Source organism: Lissotriton vulgaris, chromosome 10 (assembly GCF_964263255.1).
Source record: "Lissotriton vulgaris chromosome 10, aLisVul1.2, whole genome shotgun sequence".
In the NCBI taxonomy this organism is placed as follows: Eukaryota; Metazoa; Chordata; class Amphibia; order Caudata; family Salamandridae; genus Lissotriton; species Lissotriton vulgaris.
Genome location: NC_141698.1, coordinates 1,092,868,488 through 1,092,894,819, shown reverse-complemented (window position 1 = coordinate 1,092,894,819; position 26,332 = coordinate 1,092,868,488). Strand labels below are relative to the sequence as shown.

The 26,332-nt window shown below is 45.4% G+C and overlaps 1 protein-coding gene across 2 annotated transcripts in view; it reads left to right on the top strand.

Moving 5' to 3' along the window:
- The window catches only part of KCNH8 (potassium voltage-gated channel subfamily H member 8), a 960,407-nt gene that overhangs the window by 510,707 nt on the left and 423,368 nt on the right, over nucleotides 1-26,332 (top strand). For both annotated transcript variants that reach the window (XM_086942172.1, XM_086942171.1), the window contains exon 4: nucleotides 18,925-19,052. In XM_086942172.1, coding sequence (XP_086798298.1) covers nucleotides 18,925-19,052 — 128 coding nt within the window. The remainder of the gene's footprint in view (nucleotides 1-18,924; nucleotides 19,053-26,332) is intronic.

Below are 26,332 nucleotides of genomic sequence, written 5' to 3'. Positions count from 1 at the left end.
GAGGTTACATCCGGTCTCGGTTTCTAGCCAGTAGTAACAAGCGGCTGATCTGTGTTATAAGTGGGTTACTATACAAAGGGTTAGTCCCTAGCACAAGTGGCAGGGAATACCCTCAGATAGGTGAGAAAAGGTTTGAGAAATCCAAACCAATCAACACAGTGTTTACAATCCAGCAAAAAGGGAGATTCCACAGCAGGTGGTGGAGTGTCCACAGCGGGTGGTGGAGTGTCCACAGCGGGTGGTGGAGAGCCCTCAGTGGGTGGTGGAGAGCCCACAGTGGGTGGTGGAGAGCCCACAGCGGGTGGTGGAGAGCCCACAGCGGGTGATGGAGTCCACAGCGGGTGGTGGAGAGCCCACAGCGGGTGGTGGAGAGCCCACAGCGGGTGATGGAGTCCACAGCGGGTGGTGGAGAGCCCACAGCGGGTGGTGGAGAGCCCACAGTGGGTGGTGAAGAGCCCACAGTGGGTGGCGGAGAGCCCACAGCGGGTGGCAGAGAGCCCACAGCGGGTGGTGGAGAGCCCACAGCAGGTGGTGGAGAGCCCACAGTGGGTGGTGAAGAGCCCACAGTGGGTGGTGGAGAGCCCACAGCGGGTGGTGGAGAGCCCTCAGTGGGTGGTGGAGAGCCCACAGCGGGTGGTGTAGAGCCCACAGCGGGTGGCAGAGAGCCCACAGCGGGTGGTGGAGAGCCCACAGTGGGTGGTGAAGAGCCCACAGCGGGTGGTGGAGAGCCCACAGCGGGTGGTGGAGAGCCCACAGCGGGTGGTGGAGAGCCCTCAGCGGGTGGTGGAGAGCCCACAGCGGGTGGCAGAGAGCCCACAGCGGGTGGTGGAGAGCCCACAGTGGGTGGTGGAGAGCCCACAGCGGGTGGTGGAGAGCCCACAGCGGGTGGTGGAAAGCCCACAGCAGGTGGTGGAGAGCCCACAGCGGGTGGTGGAGAGCCCTCAGTGGGTGGTGGAGAGCCCACAGTGGGTGGTGGAGAGCCCACAGCAGGTGGTGGAGAGCCCACAGTGGGTGGTGGAGAGCCCACAGCGGGTGGTGGAGAGCCCACAGCGGGTGGCAGAGAGCCCACAGCGGGTGGTGGAGAGCCCACAGCGGGTGATGGAGAGCCCACAGCAGGTGGTGGAGAGCCCACAGCAGGTGGTGGAGAGCCCACAGTGGGTGGTGAAGAGCCCACAGCGGGTGATGGAGAGCCCACAGTGGGTGGTGAAGAGCCCACAGCGGGTGGTGGAGAGCCCACAGCGGGTGGTGGAGAGCCCTCAGTGGGTGGTGGAGAGCCCACAGCGGGTGATGGAGAGCCCACAGCAGGTGGTGGAGAGCCCACAGCAGGTGGTGGAGAGCCCTCAGTGGGTGGTGAAGAGCCCACAGCGGGTGGTGGAGAGCCCACAGCGGGTGGTGGAGAGCCCTCAGTGGGTGGTGGAGAGCCCACAGCGGGTGGTGGAGAGCCCTCAGTGGGTGGTGAAGAGCCCACAGCGGGTGATGGAGAGCCCTCAGTGGGTGGTGGAGAGACAACAGCGGTTGGTGGAGAGCCCACAGCGGGTGATGGAGAGCCCTCAGTGGCTGGTGAAGAGCACGCAGCAAAAGGCAAAGTGCATGCTGGGTCTGCCCAGATATTGAGAGGTCCTAGAATAAGGTGTATAAGAGATTCCATCGTGGGAAAAAACGTCAGATCCCTTTCCATTTGTGTTGTTGGCATGTGAGAGAGGGCTACTCTTCGCAGGCTGCTTTTTGGAAATATTTTGATAGTTTACAAGGAATTTGGCGCCTCCCACCTCCATATTTATCGGAATAAGTTATGGAGAACTTTAGACATCACAGTGGCCGCATCAATGAACTGCGCCAGTAAACGCACTGTCATGTTTTTTTGTTGAAAAAAACATCATTGACATTTTCAGGATTGTCAGTTTATTGAGTTCAGGGTGTGTAGTATGATTTAGTGGTCCCTGCAGTCCTATATGTCACTTGGATTATGTCGACGGACTCTTTTTGTTCTCTGTGAAGTTGCGGAACCTTCCCCCAGAGGCTCAAGGTCAGGCAGGCGGAGGGATATGGCTCTGAACTCTGTCCGTTCCACATTTGGACAGATTATAAGGAATGCACAGGCCCTGGCGCGCAGGCCAGCACACTGCTCAGTCACTGGAGCGTTCACTCCTGTCCTGAGCCCTGAGTTATAATGTGTGACCGGGACCACTGCCTCCCAGCATGAAAGGTCACTGCAGGGGCAGTTCCTGCTGCATCAGCATCCTAGGACAGAAGTCATCGCACAGCTGCCTCCAGAGAGTCTGTCTGGGGCTGCTCAAGGCTCACTTCAGAGGGGTCCCGAGAGGAGGCGCTGCACTCACTTGAGCTTCTGATGTTTGCACATGTACATGGTACATGATTCTCTTCCAGGCATGTCCTCCAATATGGACACTAGTGCACATTTTACGCATGATGTGTTCAACAGCTACACACATTAAGGGGCAGATTTACAATAACTAGAGCATCCCTGCATATCAGCAGGGATGCGCCAGTTATTGTGCGTCACGGCTCCGCCACCCTGAATGCGCAGCATTTACAATGTGGCGCACCATGGGGCAAAAAGGCGTAAAAGCGGCGCATTGCTCCAGCAATGCTTTGGGGGGCCCTATCTCCACAATGCTGCATCAATCCTTATGCCTGCTCCAAGCAGGCGCAGGGTTCTGACGCAGCATGGGCCCAAAAGTGACTGAGTGAAATCTTGTAGATTTCACTCAGCCACGTTTGGGAGGCGTTCCTGCGCCAGAACGCCTCCCCCTGCGATGGAACGCCTCCTTCTGGCGCAGGGCTTTACAACGTGACGCATCTGGGAGATGCGTCACGTTGTAAATACCCCGCACCATGGCTCATCTTTTGCGCCACCACTGCGTCACAAAAGTGACGCAACGGTGGCGTAAAAGAGCCGCAGGGGGCTTGTAAATCTGCCCCTCAGTTAGTTCACTTTCTTCCAATGCTCTCCCAATATTTTTTTACTCACATAAAATTACAATTACTCAATGTGGCGAACTGGCATAACCTTGGGCATTTCACATGACAATAGTAACGTGAAATGCTGGAACTTACTCACGATTATGCTGGCGTAATTTAAATTTCGCTCAGGCCTGGAAGTTTTACAGTGAAGCAAAGAGGAAGAACTGCAGCAGGAGGTGGGGTTGGGGTGAGACTGTAAACAGGATTGGGTAGGGAAATTTATATTTTACAATTGCTGGCTGGTGCACAAGATAAGATTGGGCCCTCAACACCAACTCCTCAAAATATTCCTGGACTTGGAAGATTACAGCAGAAGAAGAAGGCCCTGCTGAGAGAAAGAAGGCTCGAGGATTCCAGATTCCTGCAGGCACTCAAGGACTGGCTGGAGCTGATTTCTGAGGCTTAGATGGCTAATCTCGAATTTGCTTTCTCCAGGGACACAAAGAAGTGCTTCTGATTCCACGTGGGCTGCAGAGAGAGGCTTGGTGACAAAAGACCTGTCCTGGGGACTGCATGAGCAGGCCTGAGGAAGGGTCCCAGCAGGGGGAGAAAAGTGGCACTTAGTAGTTTTTCCACCTCCTGAAAACCAGGACAAGATGCTGAGGTTTGCCTAGAAGTAGGGCACTCAAGGCAGGCAAGAAAACTCTGGGACAGATTTGCAAGCCCCTTGCGTCACTTTTGCGCCATTGTTGCATCACTTTTGTGACGCAGTGGTGGCGTAAAAGTTGCGGGCCATTTACAACGTGACGCATCTAGAGAGATGCATCACGCTGTAAAGCCCTGCGTGACATTATACCTGCATCAGGTGTAATGTTTGCAGGGGCGTTCCCACGCAGGAAAGCCTCGTAAAAGTGACGCAGTGAAATCTACAAGATTTCACTGCGTGACTTTTAGGACGCCACTGCGTCAAAACCTTGCGTCTGCTTGAAGCAGGCATAAGGAGCGACGCAGTTTATTGGGAATAGGTCGCAACACGCATTCCTGGAATTGAGTCGTGCTTGTGACACAACACCAGCCATGCGCGACTTTTCCGTCAACAGATGCATCAGAATGTCTGACACACCTGTCAATCTTTGTGCCATGGAGCGCCGTATTGTAAATACAGCGCATCCATGGTGACGCAAGGGTTTTGCATGGTGGCACAGGGAAAGTGACACATCTCTACAGATGCGTCACTTTCTTGTGAATCTGGCCCTCTGTTTGCGCCAACCAGAGCCTTTTGACACGACAAAAATGGGTTGAGCAAGACCTCAGGAAAATGGGATTCTATCTCATTGAGCCTTGCCTGTCTACTGCTTCCAGCTTTGCTCGGTTGAAGGATTCTGTGAACTAAAAAAGTGGCTAGGTCCGAAGTGAAATCTTTAGACTGGTGTGAAGTGAAATGTCTATCGCAGGGTGTGTTTCATTAAATGAGTAAGAATTATCCATCCCAAACGCTTAATCCATTTTATGACATTGTTCAGCAGTGGAATAGGACTTTGTAAGCCAGTTGCCAATCAGTATTAACTGAAGAAAAATTAAAATTCTAATTCCAGATTTAGAGGCAAACATTTTGATGTTTAATTGGAAATATTTTTGATTAAAGTTTGATTAAATCATATTTCAGATTTTTAAATTTTTCAAAAAAATGTTTCCTAATTAATTTTTTGTGGGGACTTGGAGGGGGATTTGGTTACCCTGACTGGCCTAACTGTTGGTAATGAGAGCCACCTGCAATGACAGGAACCTGAAAGTGGGCCTGAAGGCCAAGAAGGGGGGATTGTAAGAAATCCCTCAGGGGTTGGGAGGAGGCCAGCAGAGCACAGATAATCTGAGAGGAGAATGAGGAGGAGGTTGGGTAAGAACCCGTGCAGCGGGGTTTACCTCAAGGAGGCGCTTCACATGTCCGGGGTTGGGAGCCGTGTGTCCTGCTTAGGTTTTTCCCCATCAGAGCTTGAGGCTCAGAGATTGGTATGAGGACAGGAAGACTGAGGGGACCTGACAGTAAATTTCTGTCATTTTTCAGTGCAGTAGAAAAAGTAGCCCTGGTCTTTGAAGAGAAGTGGACAGAGGCTACACCGGCTTTAGCAGAAAAAAGCCATTATAAGCTAACGGGGTAACCCAAGAAAGCCCTAGCACCTGGGCAACTTATAGTACATATAGCAATGCGGTCCTACCGGCATTGATTTAGACATGAAATACAATCAATACCTTCGTATTTGTAATATAGGCTTGCGAGAAACACAGTGAACAAATAACACATAGAGTTGTTTTGAATCATAAAATATAATTTTATTTTATTTTAAAACACTTTTTTTCAAAGATATACATTTTTTTTAATTGTCGTTGCTCCAAAGAAAGTTCGAATAAGAGTGTTTTTAGAAGTGCTTGTTTGCAAAGTGATCAGAAACGGCAAAGCAGTCATAAAATTCAAAACATCTGTAAATTCTAATAATCATTCAGCCTGGATGGAATATACTTGTCCCCATGAGTGGTGCGTTATGATTCAGTTCTCACCACTCATTGTATGAGGACTTTTGACATTTAACGAAGGAATCAATTTCTTCAGGCTATTGACCTTGGCTAAGTTGGTCTTTCTCAGCCATTGGTGAAAATGATAATTAAATGTCTAGATTTGTGAATGTTTTGTAAATTTCTTTCTCTTTCTGATCACTTTGCACAAGAGCACTTCTAAAAACACTCAGCGCTTTCTTTGGAGCAACTGCTATAAGAAAATTTATTTAAAGAAATTGTCAAGAAAAAATAAAATTAAGGGCCATATTATCAAGAAAGCGGCGTAAAATTGTCGCTGCTTTAGCGGCAGGAAACTGCCGCTAAAGCGGCGATAAGGGGCTTGATAATATGCCCTAGAGAATTCCAATAGAAGCCCAAGTTTGTGGTCCTTCACACCAAAACCTGGGCTTCTATTGGAATTCTCTAGGGCATATTGTCAAGCCCCTTATCGCGGCTTTAGCGTCAGTTTCCTGCCGCTTAAGCGGTGATAATGTTATCACCTGTTCTTGATATTATGGCCCTAAGTTTTATGATTTCAATCAGTTCTATGTGTGATTTGTTCACGGTTTTTCTGGCAAACCTATATTGCAAAAACAAAGCTACGGATCGTATTTCGAGTCTAAGTGAATGCCAGTAGGACCGCAATGTTATACGTTGTAGAAGCGAAAAGGACAGCACGGGGACTCTAGGTGAGAAAAAGGAGGCAGTTACCCATGGGGGATTGAGGCTGGCAGCTGCTTCATCCCTGGCTGCTGAGTAGAAGCAAACATCAGGTAACCTGGCACCTGGTGAGAGGAAATTATCCTTGGAGGATCATCAGGCCATACATGCTCATTGGAGCAGCCAGAGCCAGAGGTGCAGGAGTGCATCGGAGTCCGCTGAGGAAGTGGCAGCGACAACGAGGTTCCAATGAGGGCTGATTCACACACACAACTTCCTGATTATTATTGTGCCTGGCTATGTGGTTGGGGATGATCTTGACAAGTGGTTTGCAGCATGTGAGATTGCCTGGAAAAGGCATAGGATTGAGAAGGAGAAGGGAGAAGAAATTTGGGCTGACATATCTTTCTTGTGAGGGATGCTCCTGAACTTAGAGGAGTCAGAGAGGTATCAGTGCACGCACATGAAGGCTGAGCTCATTAGGAAGTTGGTTCTTGTTGCTGAAAACTATTACAAAAGGCCCAGGGGAGAATTCAGGGAACCCTTAGCAGTCTCAGCAGTCTAATAAGGTTGTGTATATGAGTAATTGAAGTGAATAGAAGGTTGGGTGAAGGGCAGCAAGGTACATGATTGCTATGGGCTTTTAATTTGTTTACATTAGAGCACATTTTTAATCAATGTTTTGCAAAGTTGCACCACACACCTGATACATTCTAACCTCACTGATCCCTGAGAGCATGAGAAAGAGGCTGACCTCTGGCTTACCAACAGATTGTCAAAGCAGGTACCAAGAGAGACAATAAGAAAGATGGGTCAGGACACTAGTCAAAAGATAAAAGTGAGAACCTACTGTAGCCCTAACCTTCGGCGAGGGAAAAATAGTTTAAACTTACTACAGGGAATCAGGAAGGAAGGAACCATGTAGGGAAGAAGTCCATTTAGAAGGGCAGCTGTTCAACTCTCTTCAGTCAGGTCAGAAGGATTGACACTCATCTAGGAAGGCGCTCAGTGGTGGGTATTCCACAGGAAGCTGTATGCTTGGAAGACGTGATTCCCAGGAGATGAGGGAGAAGCATGCCATAAGGACCCATAGGGTCCAGAAAGTAACGGGTGACCCCAGAGAGTCACAGGGTCTCTGTCACTGCTCCGTGAGGTATCTGTGTCCGCTGAACCTGATTCCCAGAACAGTTCCTGCAGGAAGAATCTGTGGGGTAAGACATATCCACAGGGGAGTATAACCATACTACTGGAATGGTATCCTAAAATAGTAACCCAGGGTAGGAAGTTGTGTATACCCACTTACTGATAGGTTTCATCATCTGTAGTAAGTTATAGCTTGCGGGAAGGGATCAAGTTGTTGGGACTATCCAGGTTTCCTGGCAGATGGTTTCTGAGGGCACTGTCCCTAAGAGTTGGGTAAAGGAATTCAAGAAGAAAGTAAAAAGGAAACAAGTGCAAATTGTAAAGACAGAATCAGTGGCCCACAGGTTTCCCACTCCGACAGAATATGACCCAAAAATTGGCACTGGTGAGGCCACTTCTGCTCTGGGGGTGCTGCCTACACTGTCACAGAAGTGCAAGAGGACACCTGGACCAGGCAGAGCCCTGACAGCATCGACAGAGTGCGCTCCCGTAAATGTGGACTGCGTGTCCACACAGGAAGTCCAGGAGCATCATCCAAGTGTTCAGCCTCATGGTACAACCCGTAAGCAGAGTGGCATCTCTGAGCGCCTCCCACCCTGAGATAATAGACGTGTGAGTGGAAGGATGTTGTCTGCCGCCTGAGGCCACCACTTTTAAAGCACTAGGAGGTCTGAGTGACCTCAAGGCGGTTCCTTGCCTGTGGTTCAGGATCATAGCATTTCCCCATGGGAAGGAATGTAAGGAGTCACCTGTATTGTCCTCCCATAAAACCTCCAGGGCGCCCTTGTGTGGACCTGATGGTGAAAGTTACATAGGAAGTATTAGAGCCTGTGTCTGACTCTAGCTTGGAAGGCTTATCACTGTGGGCCCCCAAAATGGAGTGTGATGAAAGGTCTGGACTGCATCAATGTCGACCCAGGGAACATATAGGAGATGCTGATGCCTTGTCAACACGCAGGCTCAAAGTGAAGCCTAACAAAGGGACAGGATTTCTGCATTCGCCTGTCCGTGGGAACTCCGTGGGCAGGGCTAAGGGTTACGACAGATATTGACTGAAGGGTATTGCTAGGTTGAGAAGGGCACGTATGGTCCGTGTTCTATCTCCTGAGCACGAAAGTTCATCAAGGAATGTATGTGTACCTTGACTTTTCATTAGGGGTGGCATGTGTTTGAAATCTACCTTTCCTGCATTGTCACCCCAGATTATTGGCTTTTATTCTGGACCCAATTTTGGCTGGTCTTTCAACTCTCTGCATTGTGACAAACCTATTCCATGCCACAGAGGGTGTGCTTTAGCCCTACAATTATACTGTCAAAATTGGTGTCACCCAACTGGTTCATTTAACTTTTTTAGTAGAGTCATAGCAGATGGCACAGAAAATGTTCCAATGGCATTGAGGTAAAATGTCATATGTAGACTGTAGTATGTATTTGCACCACCCACATATATGACAAAGATATATGGCACAGGGAACACCATTATACTTTTGCTGGGATGTAGTTTCAAAGCACTGCAGTCACACAAGAAAAGGAAACGTGTCTTTGCCAAGTAGGGTAAACATTTGTAGACAGTCACTAAATATTTTAAAGCTGTGTTCATTGTGTAGTTTCAGTTACACTCTTCATGAACAGGCATATAATTAAAATCCATCATTTGTATCTTTGCCTGGGAAAATGCTAGCACATTAAACCAAAGCTATTCAAAGTCACTTTCTACGTGTGCATCTTTGTGTGTATATATGTGTGGGTGGGTGACAGAGTCACAGTAAGAGAGAGATAAACTAATATACGTTCTTGTCACACTCCAGGTTTCTCTAAGCCACGAGTGCAAAATCTTGTAAAGTGGACATTCCTCATTCTTTAATTGGGGGGAAAAGTCAAACATTATAATTAGCTTTTTCCTTTTTCTTTTCTTGGAAATTGTTTCGCAAGAAACGTGTTTTCTTTAACGACACCCACTGTGAAAATTGCGAATGTAAGTGCAATTTTTTGAACACCACATCAACCTGCAGCATTTGAATGCAAGTTTAGAAGTGGAGAGAACTGAGAGAAATCCATGACAAATGTTTGTAAGCTCACCCATGAAGTCAGGATTGTGTGGCCATCCGGCTCATTTGCCTTGTATTTCCCTGACCACAACAGCAACATCAAAACAACCATGGGAAGCCTATAACTTCAGAAGGTCCCCCACCCAGGTGGAACCTTTGCATGTTACACTTAACTCTCTCTGGGTCGTGTAGCATCTCCCGCACATGTATCTGGAAGAGAATAATGTCCATTGCTCAGGTTAACATCAATTTTCTCCTCCAACCTTCATTACAAATATTTTTAGATGTTACAGATAAGTGTGATGTTCATAGAGCTCACCTTCCCCTGATTCTCAGAAATGTCTCTGAGGACCTTGATAGTCTTCTCCTCTTGAAGGAGACATGCAGTAATTATTGGTTATTACCCTAAAGCTCTTCGCCTTGACACCCTCGGGTGAATGTTTTGCACTTTATAACTTTCTTTTTCATTTCACTTGTAAACATAGTGGAAATGGGTGCTGGTTATATTGACACAGGACCTGCCACTTGCACTTTGATATGCATGGACTTCTACATCAATGCCTAGGTAGAGTACACAGTAGTTACGATATTATCCTTGCATGACACTCACCCATTGGAAAAGCTCCATGAACCATCTGAAAGCCCTCACCCCCATAGTTGTCGGGTGGTCATGCAGCTCAGACTTCTCCAAGTGTTTGTGATATGGTCATTCGCTCAAATATACACATCTCTGTCAGTGCCCATCGGGGCATTCCCTGAATAATGTTCTGTGTCATGGGAGAGAGAATCACATTAGCTTCCCCCTGGCACTCACATTAATCGCTCGCCGTGCCCAGGTGATAGAACAGATGAAGGATGCATGAAGGGGTTCTTTGGTTGACTCCGGCTATTACAGATCAGCTTAACCCCTTGCGTGCTCATGACGGAACCGTTCCATCACGAGCCTTGGGTGGGCTGTGCTGGTGACGGAACGGTTCCGTCACGGCCGGCTCGCCGCGCCTGCGTGGCGCGAATTCTACGCCTGCGCGGCGCAAATTCCACGCCTGCGCTGATCGTTCTATTAGGCGGGCGGGGCCGTGACGGAACCGTTCCGTCACAAGCACAGCCCACCCGAGACTCATGACGGAGCGGTTCCGACACGAGTACGGGAGCGCCGTGCGGCCCCCCCGTCCCCCTTAGCACTGCGGCGGAATAGCCGCCGCAGCTAAGGGGTTAATCCTCTGAAGGGCCATCAACACGTGGAAATGAGCAAATGCCATAATATTATCTCAGTAACATAAACATGAGCCATACGTTACTTGACATTTGGTAGACAAAATAAAAATGAAGATCAGGAGAGTGAGGAAAGAAATCACCCTGAAGTGTTCACATATCTCACAAAGACCCATCAGGGAGAGGAGTGTGAGTGATCAGAGGTGGAACAGTAATAGCTCCATGACAGGCTATGACATACAGTCCAGGTTAAAATGATACCTGAGCTCTGGTGCAGAGGAGAACCAAGGAGGAATTCAATGTGGGAATGCAAGGGTTGGCATTAACGTTTTCAATACATGAAAGAGAGACCTTGGACTGGCTGCCCAGTGAGTGCAGCAATGCGGTGACAGCTCTGAAGGAACTCGCATGAGAGCCATCACATTAGCTACTGTAATAACTCATCAGCGGAGCAAATGTAGTGCTGTGCCTACTCATTACAGACCCTTCTCATGGACTATTGTGTTAAAGCATTACTAAACGTAATGTGAACTTGAAGAGAGAACAGTCTGGGCATTGTACCATCTCATTACTGATGCTTCACCTCCACTACTCTGTCAGCTCATGCATTAAACTTCACTCTAGGTAAACTCATTTGTTGAAAGGGGTGAGCGATACATTCCACTCCGCCCGCAGAGTTCACTGAGTTTTGGCTACTCTTGGAGTTCCAGGCAAACTTCCTCCACTGCCTCGTAGTGGAGTTTTTCTCATGTGCGGCTTGCCAACGGTACGTTTGTGAGCATGAGCAAGAATTGGCATCCCTTAGCAACATTTTCAGGCTCTAGGAGGGCATCTGGTGAGATCTTCTCAGCACGGGCCGTAGTGACTGTTCACGGTGAGAAAGCTGCTGCTTGAGTAGAAAATCTACTTGCGTGGCAGCAAAGAAACAGGGACCTCTGGCACAGCACGTGGTGCTGTTCGCGCTGATATGGCAGCACATAACAAGCTCCTGACATTAAAAATCAGCGCGATGTGTCGATTTCTGCCCGCTTGATTAATGCAGGGGAATCTCGCTGAGTTTTTGTGTAACTCTGCTGAGTTCTGCAGAGTGAAACTCCACGAGTTCCGCCCACCTCTATAGAGACTCAACGAGAGCATTGCATTGATTCATCAGATCAACCTCATCGGAACTTTTGTGTTAAATTATTCCCTGAATTTCAGCTAAATCATAGTGTCCTCTTCACTAGAGAGAACTCAGCTCGGGTATTCTGTCGCCTCATTGGCAGGGAGTTAGCTGGAAAATTGCCTGAATTGTAATGCCAACTCATCAGTGGGGCTTCAGGTGAAGAATTATGTGCACTAAGTATTATGCCAGAAACCGGTCCTCAGTAGCTTGTTTCCGGTCCAGGGAAGGCATGGCTTGGCAGTTCGGGCTGGACTGTTCCCATGAGGCACAGGGTCAGATTGATTTGCAAATGGCCATGTCTGAACTGGGGTGACGGAGTGAGCTAAAGAACGGTGATGGATTAAACCCAGATCAGTTGACTGGGGGTGAGTGCTTGTATTGTCAACGCTCCGTCCATCATTTCCTTTGGTTTTTCAGTAAGTATTATGCCTTCCTCAAGGCAATCGTATCAACTCATTAGTGAGACCTCAGTTTCTGCCTTCATCAAGGCAGTTGTATCAACTCATTAGTGAGACCTCAGTTTCTGCCTGCATCAAGGTAGTTGTATCAACTCATTTAGTTAGACCTTGGTTTCTGCCTTCATCAAGGTAGTTGTCTCAACTCATTAGTGAGGACTCGGTTTCTGCCTGCATCAAGGCAGTTGTATCAACTCATTAGTGAGACCTCGGTTTCTACCTGCATCAAGGCAGTTGTATCAACTCATTAGTGAGACCTCGGTTTCTGCCTGCATCAAGGCAGTTGTATCAACTCATTAGTGAGACCTCGGTCTCTGCCTGCATCAAGGCAGTTGTATCAACTCATTAGTGAGACCTCAGTTTCTGCCTTCATCAAGGCAGTTGTCTCAACTCATTAGTGAGGACTCGGTTTCTATGAGTAAGAGACCCATACATGGACATACCCTTCGCCACTTAGGGCATTGCAACAATCACACAAATTATGACGGGAGGAATGCTTGCAAATAGTCTAACGACTGGCAATCCCTCGAGGTAGCATTCCAAACCATCGTTTTTCACCCTATGTACCACTCTAGGCAAAGGCCCGCCTTATGTAAATAGGAACTGACCCTGCTCCTCATGGGAACAGTCCATCACCTTTTGTGTGTTTAATCTAACACCCTGCATGGCCAAGGGTATTCCCAGACGTGGGTCCCATGCTCACTGTGCCACTAGAACTAACTGCATCCGACTGAAGAGGACCAATCAGACAGACACAGGCCTTGGTTTTCTTTGGTTCAGAAGGGACCTGGATTAGCAGTTGCGGCTGTACTCCTATTGGAGCTGGAGCAAGACTGGTTTGCACATGGCTGGGTCCAATCTGTGTGGCATGGTGGGCAAAAATGTGATGGGTTAGAATGCTACCCTGATGGCCAGAGGTTAGATGAATTGGAGGCATTCCTCCCTTCACCTTTTGTATGTTTCATTATTCAGTCAATTCATTACAAAGACCTCAACATGGCTATTGTGTGAGCCCTTGAAAGGAATATTGTGTCTACTCAAGAAGGACCTCATCTAGACTATTGGTTCGAGTCATAGTTGAGACTTGTTTATGGCATATTTTGTGCCGTTACTGCCACAAACTGGCTTGGAGTACTGTGTCTACTGATCATTGAGACTCTGTTTGGAACAGTTTGTCCACCCTCCCCTGTAGGACTGTCCTTAAAAAGGGCACTGTCTTCATTCAACAGTGATATGTCAATTGAACATTTTGTCCTTTCATTTTTAAGACGTCATTTAGAGTATTCTGATCAGTCATTTTCACAAATGTGATGACCCTCTCTGGCTGGAGTACGATCTCTAGCCAGCGGTGGGGGGAGGGGGGCATGAAGAAATGCATCCACATTTGAAAGAAACCTCAACAGCAGCAGTGCTTCTTATTAGTCGTCAGACAAGACTGGAAGATTGCGTCTACGCATGACGGAGTCTTTACCAGGACTATCGCGTCCCGTTCAGTACTGATGCTGCACCTGGAGAATCACTTGCACTGATCATGTGGTGTGCTAGGCCACATTCTTCAACCTATTCTCTATGGGCCCGATTCACAGAACTAACTCAAACCAAAATTCTAAACTTACTACCATTTTGGCAATTCAGACATTGGCTAGATTTAGAGGTGGAACATATACTTCAAAACGATCCTGAGAACATTCAGCATAACAGTTTAGGAGTCCTAAAGTTAAGAGTCCTAACTTTACCACTCCTAAACTGAGAAAAATCCTAACTTTAAGACTTTCGGTATTCACGGGAGGCATTTAGGAGTCCTAAAGTTAGGACTCCTAACTTCTGTGAATACCGAAATGAGTAAGTGCCTTCTGTGAATACCAAAATGAGTAAGTGCCTTCTGTGAATACCAAAATGGTAGTAAGTTTAGGATTTTGTCTTAAGTTAGTTCTGTGAATCGGGTCCTATGTGCCAAAAGATATTTCACTAATAAGACACTGACAGGCTGATCATGCGGGTACTTTATAATCCGTTGCTTCACACTGTGAGTATTCCTATCCTAACATCTCTTTGAGGCTACTGAACAGGTGAGTAATTTTCTGACTCTTATCTTTCTATCCCAGAATGCATGTACACTTGGGATAAATATATGGTAGAAATCGTATTTTCCATTACCATACACCAGAATGGAAAGCGCGCTAACAGTGCATTGATACTCTTTTAGTGCAGAAGTGCTATATAAAAATGTTAAATAGATACATAAGTAAATAGTTTTCATGGACAACTGAAGACCAAATCTACACTAGGAGGACAATTGTGTGTGATTTTTAAAGGTCTAGACCACACTGGCTCTATTACATGAGTACTGTGCCCTTTCACTCTCTGTTTTCTCGGTGAACTAACTGGTGCATGTGGACATTAACTCCACCAGGGCAGAGCAGGCTGACGACTCAATATTCTGCCCCTTTGCACCTAAGGTGGCCACTGTAAAGGCCTTGGCTTCACCCTAGAGGAGCCTAAAACACTACATTGACCCCAAGAATAGCATGCACAGCTCTATCAGCCACCATGCAATCTTCAGAACACTGTGAGTAAAATATACTTTCCTTCAGGTGGTCAACATGGAGGGTGGGCAATAAATACACCAGCAGGGGTTACGGGTCTTAGCCATGCAGGGTAAATACATGCTTCATTGAAGAAGATCTACAGTGGCAGGAGGAACCCCACTTGGGTAACTTGGAATGGTGTGGGGGTGTGCCAGGGTGAACCAACCACATCATGAAAATAGCTCAGGGAATTAAAAAGCTGACAACAACATATAAAATATTTGCAAATGTAGATTCAAAAACCTCATAAAGAAAGGCTATGTGCCAATGAGATATGAGATGCAATTGTGAGATATGATACAATCAACCCATCGAAATTAAAAATTAAGAAGTTAGTGTATGTTGTGAAGAAACACACAGCTACGGAATTATGACTCAGACTAATAATAAATGCAATGGTAGACTCAACACCCTCATGAACAATATGTGGCGATTACATCCTAATCACCCAAAGATATGCATAGCAATAATCAAAACAAACTCACAAAGATAGTTTATGGGAGAACCAACACAATGATATATATGAAAAATATAAAAATTAACAACCTCATGAAGATAGTGTATGTGGCAATTAACCCGCAATCACACAGTGAGTCACAACGATGAACCCAACAAACTCACAAAAATAGTGTACATGGTGGAGCCGCCAACTCTAAACAGTAAAAATATATAGATTAATGCAGCCAATAAACTTATGAAAATACTGCATTTGGCAAGTATAAAATTACAATAAATAGTTGGAATATGGTGGCACTCGCGAAGTCAGCTTCAATATCTTTCGGTGAGAAATGTGCAATGTTAGGCGTGGGCATGAATACAGAATGCAAATGTACATCGTTTTTTTGTCTACACCTGGACGAGTTTCAGTAAATGCAGAACTTCAGTCAGAGTCAGTGAACTGAGAGACAGTGTGACAGCTGCCACAAATGAAAGTAAGGATTATGTAAAAATCTCCTGTGAGCCTTTGCATTGCTTTACAGTGTTTTGAATGGTCCTTTAACGCTGTTTATTTAAATTTGCCGCCAATTATCTTCTGGTCTTGATTTCTTTGGCACAATTCCTGCCGAAGGGCTTTCTGGTCTGTTCATGATTCGTATTCTAATGTACAGCTATGCATTCAAGAAGACTGGATAACTACAGCAGCTGTTTTAATTTTCCTTGAAATTAATGGTTTGCTTGTTTTGAATCAGAAGGGTACATATCCTATGTATTTCTCAATCAAGTGCACAAGAACAAACACATCACTGTTATATAGTTTGGTGTTTTGGCCTCACAACTCATCTTGTGTATACATATGGATTACTGCAAAAATAACAATTGATGGACAGAATGCAGAACAATGTCCTACATTCACCCCAGTATAAAGATCTGGGCCTAAATCCATCGTTTGTTTGCTCACCATGCCATTCCAGTTTGAACCTAGCCATATGCAATGGGAACAGTCCATCCTGAACTGCCAGGCCAGGTCCTCCCTGGACTGGAAACAAGCATTCTAGGACCGGTTTTGGATTTCAGCCCCCATCAGCCAGGATAACTTGACTCCAGTGGTATGGAGCGCACAGCAACGTCATACATTCACCCCTGTACAGAGATCTGGGCCTAAATACATTTTTATTCTCACCATGCCATTCCAGTTTGGACCCAGCTATATGCAAATCAGTCTTGGCCCTGCAACCAATGGCAACAATTCAGCCCAAACTGCCATACCAGGTCCTCCCTGGACTGGAAAAAAACATCCTGGGATCGGTTTTGGGGCATCACCCCTCATCAGCCAGGCTTGCTTGAATCCAGTGGCAGAGTGAGCCCAGGACCAACGTCTAGGCATAACCCGTGCACATAGGGATAGAAAGCAAAAGACACACAGATGATGGATGGAATGCAGAGCAATTCAAACATTCACCCCCAGTCAATAGATCTTGGTTAAATCCATTGTTCTTTTGCTCAGCATGCTACCCCAGTTTAAACCCAGCCATATGCAAATCAGTCTTGACCCTGTGCCTCATGGGAACAGTCCAGACCTACCTGCCTAGCCAGGTCCTCCCTGGACTGGAAACAAGCATCCTGGGACCGGTTTCAGGCCATCACCCCTCATTAGCGAGGATAGTTTGACACTAGTGGCATGGAATGCAGGGGACCCACTTCTGGGCATACCCGCCCCACTCTGGGTGACAAAAGCAAAAACAACAGTTGATGGACAGAATGCAGAACAATGTCGTACATTCACCCCAGTACAGAGATCTGGGCCTAAATCCTTTGTGTCTCAAGGAGCTGGGGCCGTCGGGGAGATTAAGAGAGCTAATGCCCAGAGTCTTAGGGTGAAGAGCTGAGCTGCCACTGGCGATTGAACCATGAGCCCTGTCCGCCAGAATCAGCTGCTCTGGCCACTGCACCACACCTCTCTCTAGGAGTTACAAGTCTGCTAATGTATGCAGGGTTCTGGCCAGATAAGCAGAAATAGCAGTGGGTCTGTGGAGGAAATTAGTAATAGATTTGTAGGGGCTTTTTCTGTGTTGCCCCCCCCCCAAAAAAATATTGCTGTAAATAGAGATTGCAGGAAGCATCACCATGGAGGTTGATATTAAATATTTTAGTAGACGGATTTCGTCATGAAGAAATATTTTTGGACCATGAGGTTCAAATCACATCGGATAAAGTGTGGAATTTCTTGAAAAGTAGTGGTGTCAGACACTCTTGGGTGTGATAATATCAGCCAGAAGCGAATGGGCAGGTAGAGTGTTTTAATAGGATGATAAAGGAGTCTAGTCAGTTGACTCCCAAGACTTCAATTAGATGGCTGAAAGCGTCACAAGCTGCCTTTCTGTCACATGGTACAACATCTAACAATGTAGCTGTGAAAATACAATTTGAACTATTAAGGGGTCGTATTAAAGGTCCAAAAGCCAACAACTAAATTGGCTCCTTGGTGGCTAATTAATAGAGAGAGGAATGAGAACGTGCTTGTTAAAAATGATGAAATGAAACAGAAGGTCAGGGGGTGCCAGGAGAAGAGGAGACGGTGTTATGGGTCGTAAGAGAGGTACTTTAGGGGCATAGTGGCCAGAAATGGAAGTTGGTCAGTTTTCAGCAGACGGTGAGGATAGGTTGAGACAGAATTCTTGGGAGCACCGAATTGTGAAGAAGTTTGTTGTGGGGTAGTATTTTTCGTTTTTTTGTGAGCGTGTGAGTGTGAAGAGAGATATGTGGTGAGTGCTTGTGTGTCACTGGAGAAAAAGGATGTAGAATGTGGCTGTGAAAAAAATGGGGTGCTTGTGTGCTAAAATGGGATGTATGACGTTACAACACATACTTTTACCACACATACCATTACAACGCGGTATTTACAACGCATACCATTACAACGCATAGCGCTTGGGGTGCTGGATAGTGAATAGTTTAATTTACTATTCCAACTCCAGTCCCCGTGGACACTAGATAAGGTGTTGGATAGTAAATTAAACTTATTCCCTATCCTAGAGCGCCCCCCAGCGCAATGCATTGTAATGGTTTGCGTTGTAATGACTGCGTTGTAATAGTAGTGCGTGGTAAAAGATTTGTTGTAAAGGTTGTATACTGCTAAAATGTATGAAGCAAAACAGGCATGTCTGAAGCGGGGGGATTTTTGGTGGACCTTATGGTCACAGATGGTCGCGATCCATGGTCGATAAGTATGGAGATTATCTTTCTTAAAATAAATTTACACCTAACACTGTGGACATATCGGATCACCTTCTTAGCACGTATAGCTTCAACAAAGGCAAAGTTTGTATAGTCGTAAAAATGTTTTATCTTGCCAGTTGTGATGCATTTTGAAGCCAACATCCAAATAACAATAATTTAAAAAGCTCGAGACCTGGGGACCTCACATTAAAACCTGAATAAAATAATCAGCATCTAATTAACTGTAACATTATCGGATATAACAGCGGCTCTGGGACGGTGTGCACTTTCATACATTCCTTGAAACCAATAATTTCTTCTTCTTAAAAAAAAGGAAATCTTCTCTATATGAAGAGAGGGAAATGTTTCTTGATACAAAGCAGTGTGTAAGATGAACCCCAGAACCTTCCTGCAATATGTTATTTTTCTTCTGAAACGTGTCTGATTTTGTTCTTATTGTGACCCCCCAAGATGTCGACCCTGCTTCAGTCTGATTGGTTGTCTCTTTTGTTCTACAGAGAAGTTCAAGGGCCGAGGGAAAGCGGGGTCCCACTTTGAGACAGCGCGGAGACGCAGCCGGGCGGTCCTTTATCACATCTCGGGGCACCTCCAAAGGCGAGAAAAGAACAAGCTGAAGCTGAACAATGTACGTGCAGCGCATATTGGGGGGAGGGGCTTGGCGCGGGGTCAGAGAGGGGACGGGGCGGGGCTAGAGAGGGGTGGAGCAGGGGCTTGCACGCGAGCTGGGGCTTGTACGCGGTGTAGCATGTCTGTGATATTATAGCATTTGGCTCTTCTAAATTCATTATTAAATATTAATAAATTGTTGATTACAGAGTTGTTAAACATTATTATGAACTGCACTGGGTGGCTCTTTACATTGCAGTGGACAATTTACAATTATCTCACTCGCCCATAAATACTAACATAATAGTAGGGGTGGGTGGAATTTGCGTAATCGTGTTACGCAAATCTCTGCGAAACGGTAAAAAGATATCTGCGAACACACTGAATTGCTTGCTCGCAATGCATTTTTACTGTTCGCAATTGCTGTTTGCGTGCTCGGGGGCAAATATCTTGCAAACACGCATTTGAGAATGCGAACAAGCAAAAAAATTAGCGAAGTCGCAGAATGCAGAATTTTGGGCAATTTCGCGTTCTCCGCAGAGCGCGAAATTACCCAAATTCCGCAAATTCAGCGAGCGGAACAGAATTTACCCCCCAGGCCTACTTAATAGTTCACACTCTCAGCATTCTAACCTTTTTTCAGCTTCCTATTTTGTTCCTACATTACAATAATATTCCGTGAGGTCTGAATGCCCCATACACTTGCAGTCTCCCACTATCTTCATCCATTTGGAAGGGAAGCCCAATGCTCTTAAACGCCCCCAGCGTTGGATTGCTCATATTTACACAGTACATGCACACAGCTTTAGGCACCAGGAAAGGTCTTACATGTGTGTTTTTTAGACAAACACCAAAGATAAGAATTAAACTCTTGTCTCTGGGCTCCAGCGTCAGGATTATAACGCTCTGTAGAGGGAGGCACTCGAAACCACACAAACTCTGTCACGCCCCACTGGTTTCTAGCAATGCAATTAAACGCCCGGCATTCTTTGCTGTTAGGGTTATGTATGTGCCCTTCCTGTTAATCTCAGCTTTGTCCGAACAAATGCCATTGGCCACTACAACAGCTATGACATCACAAAACAGTAGCCCTGTGGCACAGTCCGCCTGTTTCATAAAAAACCAATAGCGCACACATATTCACCCACTTCCGCAGCTGCGCCTTTGATTTAGGATTTATAGCACCCCTCCCACATATCATCAGAGCCTAGAAAGAGTAAACACCTCCGGGTGAAAGTTCAGGAAAATTCCAGCCATGAGGGCACATTAAACAAAGTGACCTGAGCAGCCTTACTTAAGGCCTACATTTTGTGTAGTCATCCATACAAAGGAGTTCCAAGATGGATCCCTGGGTCCAGGCAGCCATGTACAACACCCACTCCACTTGCACTTTTGCTCAGATATGCAAAGGTGAAGATGCAGCATTCCCCCCATGTCTTGTATTGGTCAAGCAAAGGCCTCAAAAGAGGGCGAGGAGCAGGAGAGAGCAGTAGGCGTCGCTCCCTTGAAGGCAACAGGCAAAACCCCTCTGTCCTACTCCTACAATGAATGCTGCCTCCACTGTCAGTGTCTCTGTGCCCTGTGAGTGTGCAGTAGTTACTGCCCCTATGACTGGTGCACATTGGGTTCCTCTCTTGACCTCAGAGTAAGGCCGTGGCTTCGCAATCCCTTTCGTGGGAGGCCGTCAGCGAGCATGCATGATTCTTCAATTCACTTTAGTGAAGAATGAAAATCCCGCTAAGACAAATCAAGGCTTGATCAGCAATCTAAAACAGGGCAGGAGCGTAGGTTCTCCAAAGACAGCATTGGACCTTTCCATCCTAATCTCTCCCATGAGTGCGAGCCATCAATGCTTGATGAAGTGAAGCTTCCTCTTTCTCTGCACAAAAATAATGGAGATCCTGACTATTGGAAAATTGCACCCCAAGGCGATTCTGTTCAACTGCTGCCAGGTCATGACCCTTGACCACCAACTCAATCAGCATGAGATCCTGGAATCTTGTTTGATTCCAGCATCTCACTTGTGATGAAGGATGCTGGCTTCCATCCATGCCACTATCAAAAGTCAGTTCCATGTTAGGTATATTTCAACAAATCCTTCACATCCATGCTTTTGTGTTCTCCTGACAGTTGTACTCTTCCACTGATCACCTCAATGAATCCTAGAATCTCCTGTCAAATGTATAATCTGTGCAGCACAGAGATGACAAACTCATCTTCACCCTGGACAAACACATGAACATCTCTTCATAGAGTGTTCCAGACTGAGCTGGTTACACATTGAATCACAAGCCAAGATGGACTACCTAAGCATCGTCAGGCATCACCAAGGACCCGATTCACAGAAGTGACTTAAGACAAAATCCTAAACTTACTAACATTTTGGTATTCACAGAAGTCACTTACTCATTTCGGTATTCACAGAAGGCACTTACTCATGTTGGTATTCACAGAAGTTAGGACTCCTAACTTTAGGACTCCTAAACTGAGAATTATCCTAACTTTAAGACTTTCTGTATTCACAGATGGCATTTAGGAGTCCTAAAGTTAGGAGTCCTAACTTTACTACTCCTAAACTGAGAAAAATCCTAATTTAAAGACTTTCGATATTTATAGAAGGTATTTAGGAGTCCTAAATAAATATATATATATATATATATACACATATATATATATATATATATGTATCCGGCTTATGTATTAATAAACTGTTTCTGCCACGAAGTTTGGGTCCTTGACTCTCTTTCCGACCAGGAAGCAAGAGGGAGTCTTCTTATCGTTCGATATATATATATATATATATTACCTACTGGCAGTCGCCAGTAGGTATATATAGTTAGGATTTTTTTCTCTATGGGATTTTTGAAAATTCTATGTCTAATAACTTTGGCGTTTGTGGACGGAATTGGCTGAAATTTTCAGGAAAATGGAACATTTTGTTTCTGAGCAGCCCCTGACAATTTGGGGGGTTTCATCAAGGGGGGGCCGAGAAAAAAGGGGGGTCCCAAAACGCGTTTTTCCCATGTTAATTTCCATAGGGCGGTTGGCCTCACTTTTAGCTCGAACGGCTGAATGGATTTGCACGAAACTTGGCAAAATTGTAGGGACTGTTAGCCCGATGTGCCTTTGCTAGGTCTCAATATATGTGCTCCAGTGGATTTTGAGTAATTTAGGTTCAAAAAAAGATATATATCTGGGCGGAGCCTAACCACACATCTGATCTGATTGGCTGTCAGCACTTCATCCAGGAAGTGTTGGCAGCCATCTTGGGACCAATATACATGATAGCACTGATAGAGCGCGCGGGTCACCCGGGTCACATAGATTACCAAATTTTCCACGCACTGGGCCCTGGCGTGCATACGATGACAGTGTTTTGCAATGAATCGGGTGAAACCTCTATCACGCTACTATCAGTAATCGAGTGGGCGACTCTTACACCACTCACTATTCATGTACCTGACTTACCACAGGCACGTTACTCCTGACGGATCAGGAGCTAGCAGGGGACAGGTGATAAGGGTTTTCCTACAAGGGAGAAAATTCTAATTTACACATTTAATACCTTTAATATTTCTTTAATGTATAATGACCACAGACACCTTGATGGTTTTAAGGGTTTTATATAGTATAAGTTTTAGAACGAAAATGCCATTACAAGTAGGCAAATGCAAAGTAATCCATCAATGATTAGTATCAGGACCAGAATGTAACTATGGATGAGAGTGAGTATCATAGAGTAAAAGGGAACACTATAGGGCATGAATCATAAGGAACATTTATTTAATACAGTTTAATCTAGGGCAAGGACGTGAGGAAAACCTAATGTGTGACCTAATAATTTTATACTATTTCCTAAACCTTATGCTATCTTTCTAATTTCACGGCAACCATGCTAAGGGAAAGGGAATAAGTGGAACAATCTAGATAAACAGTCGGGCTTAACAATGTCCTATGGGAAGGGTAAAAGTGGAACATTCACTAATAATCAATTGCATGAAATTACATTCAAAGAAGATATGGAGAATATCACAGGCAAGATTTGCTTTAATTAGAAGAGGAAAAGTTGAGGGTATAGTATAGACAGACACCTATGCCAATATTTACCTAGGTGAGAATGAGGACTAACCCTGGCCACGGGTCAGTTGGGGAAAGAACGGGACAAGGACCCTCAAGGATTCAGGAAATACCAGAAGGTGAGCAGGTACAGCTCATGGACAGTCAGGACAGGATACCCCTCAGGTCTGGGTCAGGACTGGGTTCACCAAGGCACGACCAACCCCTCACAGCATCGGATGCAACGCCAGCGTTACCCCCTCTTCTGCACGGAATCCGTCAATAACCCCGATTGGGTTTTCGAATCTCCCAGCAAAGTGCTTCGCTTAGCACTTAGGACTAATTTCCACCCCTTGGAGTTTGTGGAAAGTTTCAGGCAGAATGCTCCGCAGCACTCTGTATCAGGCACCTATAGAGTTCGTAGGGTCAGTGACAGGTCTGCTACTCGGACAAGTCGGACAATTTCTCTAAGCTAAGCTAGGCTATATATACAGTTTTAAGTCCCCAAGACCACCCATAAATGTTGCAAAATGACAAAGTCCCATCTTCTGATTGGTCAAGGGAGGTGGTTTAAGACATTTGTCACCACCTATATTTCTATTACGTAATTCACGTGACATTACCCTCCCCCTAGCATCTGGGTTCCCAGGCATACGTGTGGGAAAGTACAATAGTGAAACAAAGGTTTGCAACATTGTTGCGCATTTCAGAGTAAAAATAGCAGGTCTTCAAGGGCAAAGGTGCTCCTGGAAAGGATAGTCCCCTTTTCAATGGCCAACTGGCCAGGTTCCATTGCTGCACGTCCCAGATCTTTGATCACGTGATGAGGGATACGTCAGCTTCAAAATGGATCCCATCCCCACTTCAAGGCCCTCATTTACGCGGTACATGAAAAGTAAGCGAAAACAAATTAATAACACAGAATAAAATGAATACACTGTACACCATGACCAACTACTCTTAATCCCTCATTTTATAATACTTATAGCATTAAGAGTTAGTGCAGAAAAGATGCATAGACAAAAGCAGCTTAAGATAGCATGAAGCATGATTAGTGACAAGCGGCCATTTTAACACCACTGCGCATGAGCAAACTTTTCCCTCCAGATTGCGAGTGCGTCACGTCACATGGGTATGACCGACGCATGCGCAGACTGAATTTCTGCAAAGCGGCCATTTTATTAATGTGCAAGCTTGATTACGATGAAAAACACATAGGCAAGCCTCCTAGGGACACCCGTGTGTTGGGGAAACACAAATAAATGACAAACAATCGGAGTTAGTACAGTTATGATTTAAGGCGAGGTTCATGAAAGAGAGCAAGTCGCGTTACGTGCGAATCCTTGCTCCATCAATCCCCTCTTTGATGATATTTACTATCATCACTACACATGAAAACAGATGCCAACTTCATTCATCCAATTCATCCATCTCAATCTCAATGAACTTATTGTTGAGCTTTCTCTCCGCCTCTCTGTGTGTATGATTGTTCTTTATTTTCTTATATATCTGGTTTCTTAATTCTTCTAATTCTAATTCTTCAGTCTTTCGCTTTCCTCTTTTATTCACTATATATTTTCTGCACTTCTGGCATTTGCAACAGATGAATATGATCAGAACAATCAAACCTATTCCAGCTATTGGCATCAGTATTTTCCATAAAAGACTTTTACCTAAGTTAGAGAACCAACTACCTACAGAGGAGAGACCATCAGTCAGTCTCTTCCAGGCACTGTCAACCTCTAATGGTTTGAGTTCTTTTTCCAAATTAGTAATGTTTCTTATATACTTCTTAATTTCTACACTTTTATCAGGAATGTAAGTGCAACAATGTTGTGCCCTCAGCATCCTGCAGACTCCGCCCTCTTTTGCCAATAAGGTATCAAGAGCAAGGCGATTCTGTAAAACCATTGATCTGATTGCAACCATTTCGGTATTGATCATCAGAAATCCAGCAGCAGTGTCAGTTGATAACCGATCCACTACTGTAGATAATTTGCAGATTCTATGAGTATTCAGAGCTACCCCCATTCCAGGTATCAGTGCACTAAAAATATCACCTATAATTTCTCCTACACTTTCACGTTTTCTACGCACTAAGCCATTAGTAATCTCATTGCTTCCAGCTGCATTGTTCACATGGTATATTTTCGAGAAGACAATGCCAAAGTAGCAGCTTCCATACCAGTGATCCGGCAATTTGAAATAAGCCTTGTTTCCACATATATAATAAATTCCTGGAAACACAGGTTCTGACCCATTTTTGAAACCCCAACCTCCAATTACCTTGTAATTATGTTCACACTCGCTGGAACCAATGAATACATTGTTATAATAACTAGTCTTTTCTCTATGAAGACAGAGTTTCCCTTTCCGTTCAAAATCCAGCAACAGAGCAGGAGTAACTTCGCTTTGTGAGGTGTTATCCATGTTTTCTGCCCATCTAGGGGTTCTGTTCTGTTCGTCATTTGCCTTTTTCTGAAACTTTTCCCTTCTCTTCTCTGCCATTTTCAAGAACATTTTCTCTTGTGCATGTAAGGAACACGTCAAGTTGTCTCTACGAGCTTCATTCAGATCTATGTCACCTATAGTCAGGAAATATTCCCCCATGTAGCGAGTCACTCCACCAAGGGTATGTACAAGGTTCAGATTCCCTCTAATAGGAAGTTCTGAAAAGATAACGTCAGTGTTTGAGTAATAATACTGTAAAGTGCTTCTATAAAATAAACTAGCTAAAATACTACAGGAAATTCCATAGGTCAGGGGTAAATGGTGGTATGTCACGCCTTCAGCTACTGAAGTAGGTAGCATCATGCAGACATAGCAATCTTCTATTTCCATAGCTTCTACATAGTGCACTAAAAGGTTTGCGAAAACATTTAAGTGTGTCTTGTTCTTCATTTGGTGATAATGTAGTTCTCCCTCATCTGATGCTTCTAAGTCAGGTCGTGTATGTCTCAGACTCATTGCATTGTCACGTCTTTCTACTCTTCGTGGTGTTTCTTCAGTATGTACAACTTCTGCGTCTTGTGTCGTCAAGTCTGTAGGATATATGTTAGGGTCTTTGCTTATCATAAAAGGTATAAACACTGTTAACCCTATCCATATCATTACTAGCACCACTACACTACAGATGCATATTTTACAGCAAGTTCTGCAACAGCTAAATCTGGACCTTCCAGTGACATTTGAATCAGACATTTTATCTTACAGGTGGCTTTCTCAACCCCTCTTCGTTTCTTC